Source organism: Tasmannia lanceolata, unplaced genomic scaffold (assembly GCF_043159265.1).
Source record: "Tasmannia lanceolata isolate RefF3 unplaced genomic scaffold, GAP_Taslan_0.1 ptg000013l, whole genome shotgun sequence".
Classification (NCBI taxonomy): Eukaryota; Viridiplantae; Streptophyta; class Magnoliopsida; order Canellales; family Winteraceae; genus Tasmannia; species Tasmannia lanceolata.
The window spans coordinates 44,367,636-44,378,914 of NW_027518690.1; the positions used below are offsets into that span (position 1 = coordinate 44,367,636).

Consider the following 11,279-nt stretch of genomic DNA (forward strand, 5'->3'; position numbering starts at 1 on the left):
TTTCTTGTTGTTCTCCTCTATGGTGCACTTCTTTCTGTTTTTCTCTCTGGTTCTTCTCTTTTGGTCCAGGCAGTCGTTTTTACTTTATCTTAGAGCTTCTGTAATTCTATGGCGCCTTGACTGCAATGGGTTCCAATTGATCAAAATAGGACGATTAATATAAGAGGACCTTTCGATGCTGTGTTCAGTAGATTTTAGTTCTGGAGATACACGGTATCTGCTGCTTTCCGTTCAGGCTATTGATTCTGAGTTCATGGGAGAAGGGGGTTTTGAGTTTTAGATAGAGGAGAGACCGTTGTCCGTGGGGCGAATTAAAGTTAGAGGCAGGAGGGTAGCTTTGTTGAATTAGGAGAGACTTCTTTCCATGAGACTATAAGAGATGTGGATCAGATTATGTTTTCTCTCTCTCTCCCTCTCTCTCTCTCTCTGGATGATTTTCCAGTCATCAGTGTAGTGTAATCAGCTATTCATCTGGACTTTGGGTAAGAACTAACTGGCATTTAGACTGCAAGACACATATAATAGTTGAGTACTTCAATAACACATTCTACTTCAAATGTAAACCTTTTTCAGTAAAGATTGTCCTCATCTTAGCAAACAAAAGGAAAATGATAGACACGGTGACTTGGGAAGAAAGAAAACTGCTTCCTTTGGCTTTAATAGGACTTCTTACAATTACCCTCTATATGCATCTGTAACAAAGTTTGCAAACTGAAAACATTTTATACTATGCACGTATCACCAGCTTTGAAAAAGAAAAATCCAAACTCATTCAATCATATATCGAAGAAGATGCAGAGACGATGAATGCAGGGAAGAAAAAAGGGGAAAAAATAGCAATGGGGGGATTCGAAGCGACAAATGGAGGACAACGCTTCTGCACCCACTTCATAATTGTGTTATAAAGGAGAGAAGCAGGCCGAGGTTGAGGACAGAGATAATGGGGAAGGGAATAAGGAATAATGGCTGTTTGTTTGTTGTAGTGACTGTGTAAAAAATTGTGTACACTGTCAAAAGGGAGCAAAGGGTAGAGAGTGCTTAGCACCGCACCCCCTTGCGGCAGCCGAGAGCGCCCGCCCCTGAAGTAATGGAAGGCACCATGGAAGAGGACTTGGCGCCAAGACTCGAGGCTCTGGCATAGCTGGCCGAAGCACCTGCGCCCGAGGGAGTGAAGTAGGCACCATTTAACAGCAAATCCCCCTCAGACCTCCAATTCCAGTTCTTCCAAACGCCCGTTGATGTTTCTACTCTCTTCGTCACCTGTGAGAAAATGAAAATAGAAAAAATCAGTGGATGGTGGGTGTTTTGGGAAAATCTGTGGATAGCATTTTTGGATGATTTTTGAGAAATTCATATATAAATTAGGCTGCTTAACAGTTAGTTTTTTGTTATGTATTTTGAATTTGAAACAGGTAGATTTAGGTAGTTAGCACATGTTTTTTCATGTGTTTCATGAAAATCACTTGTAAAAGTCTCTGTAAATATAGCGCAAAGGCACCCCAGAATGTATTGGGTTCTCTTCATATTTTCCTATAACTTCAAAACCTTTCATACAATACCTCCTTGGCAAAGGGATTGACTGGGGCCAGGTATCTGTTGCCCTGGCTATTGATGGTGGGATTTGCACTTCCACCGATGGCGTACATTTCCCAGTGAGTGTAGTCGTTGTTCACCACATGGAAGTACCCATGTCTACACCTGCAACAGGAAATTTATTTTTACCATTTTCACTTCATATTTCCATCTACCAAATCAGTAGTGCTTAAAACAAGAATCAACATGTTGATGGATACATGCATCTAGGAAGAGCATGTAGGAAAAAAATTTCAAATGTTTGGTTGGTACCTCGGCATTCTCTGCATCAAACCTGCTCCAAAATGGTTGAAAGCGATGGTCACCTGCATTGCCTTGTCTCTTTCATAAGAGTCGCTGTGACCCAACAGCATCACCTGTTGCAATATTAATTTCCCCACATTAGATAAGATGTATGACCCAAATGCCCAACTTGGAGTTCAGACAAGGCAGGACTCCTAAATTAAAGACCTGTTCTGTTTTTCTGTAACATATGTGGGATTGGCTTCATTTATTGTTAGTTAATTTCCAGTTAGGGGTGTAACTCGGGCCGGGCTGGGTCAGATTGAGGCCAACCATTGCCCAACCCAAGGTAACATTACCTCAACTCTAACATGACTCGACCAATCCACATGTGAAGGAGGGTCAGCCCTAACCCATCGCACCTCTAAATCTGTCAACCCTAACCCAAACTGTCTAACCCCTTTTTCCAAATCGGGTCAGGTTGACTTGGGTTGGGTTCAGCTTGGCCCGGGAAAAATACAAAAAAAAACATAGGCCTATGATTTTAAAAATCACAATGAAATTACAGGATGGGTCAGGTTCGTGTTGGGTCGGGTTGCGCAAGGCCTCAATCCTAACCCAACTCGAAATTAAATCAGGTTGTATTTTCCCAATCCTAACCCAACCCAATCCAAAATTGGGTTGAGCCCGCCAACTACTTTAAAGTAATTAATTAAGAAGCAGAGCATTACCTCGTTATGGTGAGCAAAGTGATTGTTAGAGATGGTAATGGCAGTGGAGCCCATGATGGCGTCAACGAGGCCATCAGCACAATGGGAGAGGGAATTGTGGTCGACCCAGATATGGCTAGAACCAAAGATGGAGACACCATCACCATCAGCAATTGTTCTCCATCCATAGTGTGTGGGGGAACTGCGAACCATCGCATTGCCAGTAGGCCTACAGTCATGGATGTGAATTCCATGGATAATGATATTGGTGACGAATTGGATGGTTAAGCATGCGCCATTGGCAATGTGGACATTGGCCCCACGGCCATCGATGGTCTTGAAGCTGTTCATGATAAGCTCCTGCTTAAGGGTGATCACCATGTCGTGTTTGAACACTATCCAGAGGGGCCTGTCTTGGATGACAGCATGTCGGAGAGTGCCGGGCCGGGGATTAACAGGGTCGTAGTCACCTGGGTCTGTGACCTCATAGAAGCGTCCATTTCGACCTCCGATGGCATTGCGTCCAAACCCGATACCGCAGTCAGCCAACCTCTTGCGGTGGATATGCCATTGGGGGTCACAACGCCAGCAATCATCAATGGGATTACCAGTGCCGCAGGAAAAATAGCCGAGATTCCTCCTCGTGCTGTTGCTTATGGTCCTGCACAAACAGATAATATCATTATGTTATAAACCACATGTAATTAATTTTTTTTGGTAGGTAAGCTGGGGTTTGATGGGACCCTACCGGTTTATTAGATAAAGAGAAAGATATCACATTCATGGGCACAAGATGCCTTCCCTAACTAAGAACACACCACAGAAGGAAATGCAAACTCAGGAAAGGCTAATACTAAACCTAAGAGATCGAACTACCCAATAATCTTGAGTTACATAATCAGCTAGTTTGATGGGAGTATATTGGGATCTTTGAGAGACTCTCAGACAATTTGTGTTTGGAACCTTCTGCCATATTTATTTGATTCATCTAGTTTTGGGCCCTCTTCTTCATTGTCCTCTTGCTCACTTTGGATCAACTTGACAAGATGACGCTCATCCACCCATGGTACATTCTTCTTTCGAGCTTCTTGACTAAGCTCTTTGTCTCTTCTTGCCTCATCTTCAACAGGGTCGATGGTAATCTCCCTTCCATATTTAACATTTAGTTGATTAACTTCATACGTCTTTGTTGTTTCTACATATGTAATTAATTGATGGGAGATGGGATGTTTTTGGAAATGAGAAGTTAGATTTTACTATTGATGAACATTATCACTGTCTGGTCAAGATAAAACAATAATGAGAAATAAACCTATTTATCAGTTGTGATGAGGTTCACCGACACTGACATAGCAAAGTCGGTGTTTTACAATGGACAAAAATAAAAAAGTTTTCCTTCATTTGCTCAATTGGGAATACATGCCAAGGATCAACACAGAGAGTGACAAGATGTGGAATTACTGCCTGACGTACATTTGAATTTTCAAGCTGACGAGAGGTAAAAAATCTCGAAATAAACCTATTTATCAGTTGTGATGAGGTTCACCGACACTGAGATAGCAATGTCGGTGTTTTACAATGGACAAAAATAAAAAAGTTTATACTCATTTGCTCAATTGGGAATACATGCCAAAGGATCAACACAGAGAGTGACAAGATGTGGATTTACTGTCTGACGTACATTTGAATTTTCAAGCTGACGGGAGGAGGTAAAAAATGTCGGCAGAAAATTAGAATGGCCTCAAAGGTCTTTTCTTCTTTTCATTTGTTCTCCACTTAAGAAGGTTTTAAATGAGAGTTTTTATGTGGTAGCCGACCGTCCAACATAAAGGGCAGAGAGAGAAAAAACTTACCTCATTAATTTTTTATCAAGGTCAAACTCTCTTTTTTGACTTTTACCGCATCCACTGTATAATTTCTCTTCAAATGATGGGTGGAGTAGACAGCCCAGTTTACAGTTTACGGTTTGACATAAATATTGAAAGGTAAAAGAAAACAGAAAAGACAAAGTGGAATCATGCAAAATGCCTAAATTTACAGTTGTCAATACCAGTTAAATGGAATGCTATCTGGGAATTAGATAAATACACAATTTGGTGGAAACAGGGGAGTTTGGTGATAATGCTATTACCCTACCCAAGTTTAGTCTTCAGTGGAATGTCCTAAGTTCTACTTTGTACACAATTAGGGTTTACGGTTAGGGGATGTGAGATAGAGAGTGAGAGAGAGAGAGAGATGACTATCATCGTTGAAATGAAAAGGAGGAAACTGGAATGTCATTTGTCATTTTGAGTAAGTTTTTTTATTGTTACGAAAGCACTCCTGTGAATAGACATAAAAGAACAAAAATATAAAGGTATTTTCTACATTAGTGCCCTATATTCAGATCTAGGATGCTTCAAAGAATTTTGAGGCTCTGTCAAGAAACAATCTGAAATGATTTTTGACCTTAGGATACGCATTCAATGGACATGGTTCGAATACAGTGGTTGTGCCTAAATCTTGTCAATTAATGTTTGGATCCTTTGGCTCAACCGGACCATCTAGGTCCATTGGCACTCCTACCTAAGTCATTTAATTCTACAATTTATAAGCAAAACAATAAATCAATAAAGTCATCATAAAGTCATAATTGCAAAGCTATTTCCTAGTTACATATAACAGGGCATCAGTCCAAACTTTTTTTTTTTTAGGGCCAGCCCTACACCAGAAGTGTAAACCTAGGGGGTGTTTGGACCTAGGAAAAAAATAAGCAAAAATTAAATAGACCCATGATTTTTTTTTCTCAAGGATCTAATGGGTTTACAATTTTCCTACAAAACAGGGAAAATAGAAAATATTCCATTGAAAATGAGTGTAACAATGGAAAAATCTTTTTCCAAGGAAAAAAATATTCCAATAAAAATTTAAAGGGCTAATAATCCAATAACAAAAGCTCTGTGACAAGATATATGCAACACCAAATTCGCCAATTAGCAGCAAGACTGTTTAGCTATCACAGACAACGGCTCTTCATATCTTTTAATGTTTATTTATTTTTAGTTTGCTTCTCAGACATTGGAGGGAAAATCGTATAAATCAAGAATCGAGATATCACATATGAATGAAGCAGATGTAGTAAGTTTTGTAAACAATGAAGTTCCATGAATAAAAACCATCATGGGAAAGAAGACTTACATCTCCACAGTAGAGGCAACCTCCTCTGGATCCTCCACGGCGTGTTCCCATGGGTTATGCCCGGACCTGCACGCAATATCCCTGTTAGATTATGTAAGATCCAACCATTGGATTGAGTGTAGATCTCACCATTGGATTATGTTGGTGGTAGATTAAATGGGTTGAATGAGTTAACCTAGCTAGATTAGGCACCTAGATAAAATTAGTAATTAGATTAGAATAAAGACTATTATATTCTTACCCTAAAGTACATCTCCACATCTAGATTAATCCGTTGATTTTAAATCCCTAAATTCCCTAACCAGATAAAATTAACTGTTAGATCACAACAAACGTCCAATTAATTTCGAACTTTGGATTCCGAGAAAGTAGAGGATTCTTCTCACTTGCCCATGTAGATGTGTCAATGTTTTTATCCTTTTTTGGTTTTTCCCCTTTGAAAACTTTTTACCTTGACCATGGTAGCCCATGAGAAAATGACTAAATTACCCTCATGTAGACTGAAAAGACGAAAGAACTAGGGGACATTTTAGGAATTTGAAAACATACGAGGACTCAAGTTTAATTCGTCTCATACATCTGATGCAGGTATCAGTAAATTGAGTCTGTTGCCCTAAACGGCTTTCCTGAAAACGAAAGGTGAAACTGAAACTATCTAACGGATTAAACGGTTCAGATCCTCAGATCCCGATCTGAGAAATTCAAGGCAACCGTTGGAAGGAATCCAACGATCCAGATTTCATCGCAGTTAGTGAGACAGTTTTATGCATTTCTCTGTCGGAATAACAGAGAAAAGAGGAAAGGAATTAAAAGAGAAGATATTAAACCTTCCTTCCTCAGACATTAACTTCTCTACATCTTCTTTTAATAAGCTCTGCTCTCATTCTCTAAAGCAGAAAATCCTCGTTAGTTCACATTCTACAAATTGAATTGCGTGAAAATCGAAAAAAAACTGGATACAATAGCAAAAGCACAAAGAAATTGAGCTCTACTTTTGCAGAAATCGAGTTATTGTTCTAAAAACCTCGTTATCTCCAACTAGGTTTGCCACATTTGCCCTAAATCACGTCAAAATTCCAAAAAATGCGTTTGTTTTTTCAAGATCTAAGTTTCGCTCTCAAATCTCTGGAATTCTCCGCACTCCAGCAGAAAATTCGAAAAAAAAAGAAGCAGAATTCAAGTACGATTTTCCAATTCTAGCTGAAAAACGAAGAAAATCTCAAATCGAGATAGAAAAAGTGAAAAACTCGTAAATAACATCCTCTGTTTCTCTTGAAACCTTACACATTTTCCGTACTCGAACATTAAACTTCAATTGAAGCAAAAATCTCTTCAAAAATCAGAAAATCTCTCACTTTAAAACGAAGAAATTCTCAAATCAAGACAGAAAAAGTCGTCAATAACATCCTCTGTTCTCTTGAAACCTTACACATTTTCCGTACTCGAACACTAAACTTCAATAGAAGCAAAAAAAAAAAAAACACTTCAAAAATCAGAAAATCGCTCGTTTTACCAATGCTGAAAATCAAGATAGAATAGAAACACAAACAAGTAGAGAAACATTGAATAATTCTACTCCACAACTCAAATCTTTCCACATTTTACTAACTTCCTAAGATTATCCTTACTAAAATACTACTGAAACTGAAGAACAGAAGAAAAAAACAAAAAAAAAAAGAACAAAATTTACCTCAGATCTAGACTCTCCTCACTCACATTGCTCTCAAGAGCTTCAACAAACATCAACAGAAGAAGAAAAATCAATGTAAAAAGCTTCCGAGAAGCCTCCATTGCCATCTCAAAGCCTCTTTCTCTCTCTAGAAAAAAGAAAAGAGAGAGAAAAATGGATTAGCTACAAAAAACAGTCAAAAAGCCTGCATTGAAACATCCATTTTATAGAACGTTCAACCTCACCCCACCAGAACCCAAAGCCCTCACCAATTTTAACCCAGGGTTAGGTTAATTAACCCTAGACGAGGGTTAAGAGGTCCAATCCCCTAACCGCCATTAACAGATTCCTTACCCTCCTTGATACGTGTGAGCACCGACTCCGTTATATGCCACTTTGTTAAATGTGTCGGCTAATCACGTGCGAGACGCTTCCCTATTTACTCCCCTCTGACACCTCAACTAACTTTACCGCTTTAACTGAACCTCATCCCCCACCTGGTCCCACGTCTCTAGCTCATTCACAACCGTTCGATCTAGATCGAAATATTTTAACCTTCTGGATCTTTCTTTTTTAAAATTTTAACTTTTTTCCGGCACCATTATTCTTACTTTATTATTATGCTTCCATGCATCTACCACCTTCGGCCATCATAGCACGAACTCACGCTTGTTGGGAACGTTTTTTGTTTTTTTACTGTTTTGCCCTCTTTAATTTCTATGAAAAGAAAAATCTTTCATACGTCCAAACAGGCCTTAAGGCCCTGTTCACTTGTTTTCTCGGGAAAGGAAAAGAAAAGGTTTCTCGGGAATCTGACGTGGCAATAGGAAAAGAAATCCAGGGAAACTGTGTAGGAAAAGGTTTCCCGCGCCTGTGCACGTGCGCAGGAACTATGCAGGAAAAGGTTTCCCGAGAAACTGCTCGCCCACCCTTTTTCACTAGTTTTCCCGGGGAAGTAAATCCGACCAAAATAGTGGGACTTGGTTTCCCACACTTGTGAGAAAAGAGACATTTCCACATCATTTTTGGCAATTTCCATGTCATTATTTGACATTTCCCATCTAGGCTTGTTACTTTCTCAGGAAAGCAAGTGAACACTAGAATTCTGTCTTGTCAAGGAAAAAAGAGGCTGTTTTCCAGGGATTTGCTTTCCCGGGAACGCAAGTGAACAGAGCCTAAGGAAAGTAGAATCGAACCCATTAACCTCACCTTGCAAAGGTTGAAAACATCGGTCCGACCCGAAATCAATCTTCCAAATTAACTTTCTCCTTTGTTTTTATTTTACTCATTTTATAATGGAAAAGGTAGATTTGATGGGTCTGCTAAAAACCACTAGAAATTCACGTATCTTCTTATAATGAATAACAGAGAAAGATACCACTCTCTTTCCACCGTCAGATTGTTTCACCTGCGCAGCACAAAGTGGGGTCACCCAAAATCAGCCTTTAACTTTTTTTATAAACGTCTCAGATTAAAATATTTGAATTTCTATTGAGACTCATTTGGTTTCCTGGTATTCAATTGAGAGAGGGGCTAAAGTGAATAGGAAAAAGAGGAATTGTATTTTTGCTTTTTATTTTCCTCTTTGTCCGGAATTCGGAAACAGTAATCCTAAGCAGAGGAATGATAGATACAAGGGAGCTCCTGCAGAAAGAGCCGCAAAAGGGCTCTTGATTGGATCAACGTCATCAAATGTAACTGATTTTACTTTTTCAATTGATTTTAAAATGTAACTGAAAATGACGTAGATCCAATGAAAGGCCCTTCTGCAACTCTCTATGCAAGGTCTCCCTTGTTGGATATATGTTCAAATATAAGCCCATAGATAATGGACCAGGTGTTTGGGCCCATATGGGCTGAAGCCCATAACCTCTTATTCTCTCATCCCTTCAATATTTATACTTTGTATAAATAGGGGCTGGAAGCAACGTGTTAGCATTCCACTTAGATGCAACCCACGTAATGCTCAAGCACAAAACATTCCACCGACTCTGTTTTTTCTTCTCTCTCCTCTAACATCCTTGTATCTATCATTGCTCAAGTAAGAGTATTATTTGCCATTGTACTAATAATTTTCCACTATTCCGGTTCACCCTTTTCAAATCCGATTAGAATGCGTCTCCATGACAATCGGTTCTTAGCTTGCCAAAAGTCAAAACAATCTCCATAAACCCAACTACATTCAACTTCTACCATGCCATTTTTCATCTCAACTTCTTATATTTTCTACTAGGAAAAAACAGTAGTCTTATAGTTTGATAATTTGCAAATATAGTCTTCATATTTGAGTGAACTTTATAAATCCGGTCATGTCATCAATTTGTAACCAAAATACCCTTGGTAGATTTTTTTTTTTTTTTTTAATGTCTTTATATATTCTAAAGGCCGAAAATTACCTTGTAAAAAGACAGAAATACCCGTGACGCAGTGATATATTTTGATAGGATGGAGCCCACCAATTTACGTTACTTTTAGATCGGGTAGGTCCCACGCTCTCCACCCAAGACTTTGATAGGATGAGGCCCACAATTTTACACCCAGTGTTTTGATGGGGTGGGGCTCATTATTTGACAACCGTGCATAGCATGTGGCCCAAGAATGCCACTATATGTAGAAATGATATTCGACACACTATAAAAACATCACTAACAGAGTAACAGTCACGGGTATTTTGGTCTTTTTACGACGAAATTTTTCGTCTTTTCACATTTTAAGAACATTTTGCTCTTTTACCATGAATATTCTCATCACAAATTGATGGCATCACTGGATTTGCAAAATTCACTCAAATGTGATGATTCTATATATAAATTGTCAAACTAGAAGTCTATTTTTGCAAAATGTTATGGTAACAGAGTTGTGGGCTGAGAGTGAAACCAAACAAATAGCCTCTTCACACGTTAGCAAGTTCCTTTTTTCTGGCTTTTTAGCTTTCAAAATTTCAAAACTACCCTCCCATGTCATGTGGCATGGGGGGGGGGAATTGTTCGGCCCTGAGAGCCACCGACAGAGAGAGAGAGAGAGAGAGAGAGAGAGAGAGAGAGAGAGAGAGAGAGAGAGAGAGAGAGAGAGAGAGAGAGAGAGAGAGAGAGAGAGGAGAGTCACATGACATACACAGCGTTAATCAAGGGAAGGATTCACGACGATAAATCTCTGCTCTGTTTGGCAAATTTGGCATGAAAATTGATGGTCAATTTGACTCTATCCCTATCCTCACCTTTTCAATACATACCATTTTTCTAATTTTTTATATTGACACCCCACGTGGTACGTTCAATTTGGTGGGTCCCCAACCAAAGAAACTCAATCCACCTATTGGTGGACATTGGGTAGTTGGGCAATTCCAATTGTATAACAGGAATCACCCACCTTCACCTTTTGAAGGGAATCATTAATTCATTACTATCATTACTCACTGTGTTAAAAAGTAGTAAGCTGTAAACACTAAGCTAAGTAATTTTATGACTAAGAAAGTGGGTTTCTACTGACTTAAGCTTCAAGCATAACTTGGCTGAGTGTGGAAATTTTACAGATTCTGTGTACGGGTTCATCACATGGACTCCGCATAGAGACGAATATTTCAACATCATCCGTGTCATTATCCTCTTCTAATTATTATCTAATATGTCATTATCCTCTACTACCCTTTTTACACTACGAGGGTAGGGGTGTAAACGGATCGAATTCGAATCGGATATGGCTATATCCGAATTCGATTACAGTATACACTATCCGAATTCGGATTTAGATTCGAATTTGACGGATATTTAATATCTAATTTGGATTGGGTATGGCCCAAAATTTTTATGGATCCGTCCCTTCTTTAAAATTGACTACTAAAAGAAGAAGAAAAAAAATGAACAAAGAACTGTATTTTGATACGAATGTCCTCTTTACCGGATGCTCAG

General features: G+C 39.0%; 1 protein-coding gene across 1 annotated transcript; it reads right to left on the minus strand.

Moving 5' to 3' along the window:
* Positions 1–625: 625 nt before the first annotated feature.
* Positions 626–7,579, minus strand: LOC143890214 (putative pectate lyase 8). Its single transcript, XM_077394808.1, has 6 exons — positions 7,393–7,579; positions 5,703–5,768; positions 2,547–3,186; positions 1,846–1,949; positions 1,560–1,698; positions 626–1,260 (listed from the first exon to the last, which is right to left on the minus strand). The coding sequence occupies exons 1-6, from the start codon at positions 7,497–7,499 to the stop codon at positions 1,039–1,041; spliced, it is 1,278 nt and encodes a 425-aa protein (XP_077250923.1). The 5' UTR covers positions 7,500–7,579; the 3' UTR covers positions 626–1,038.
* Positions 7,580–11,279: the final 3,700 nt, after the last annotated feature.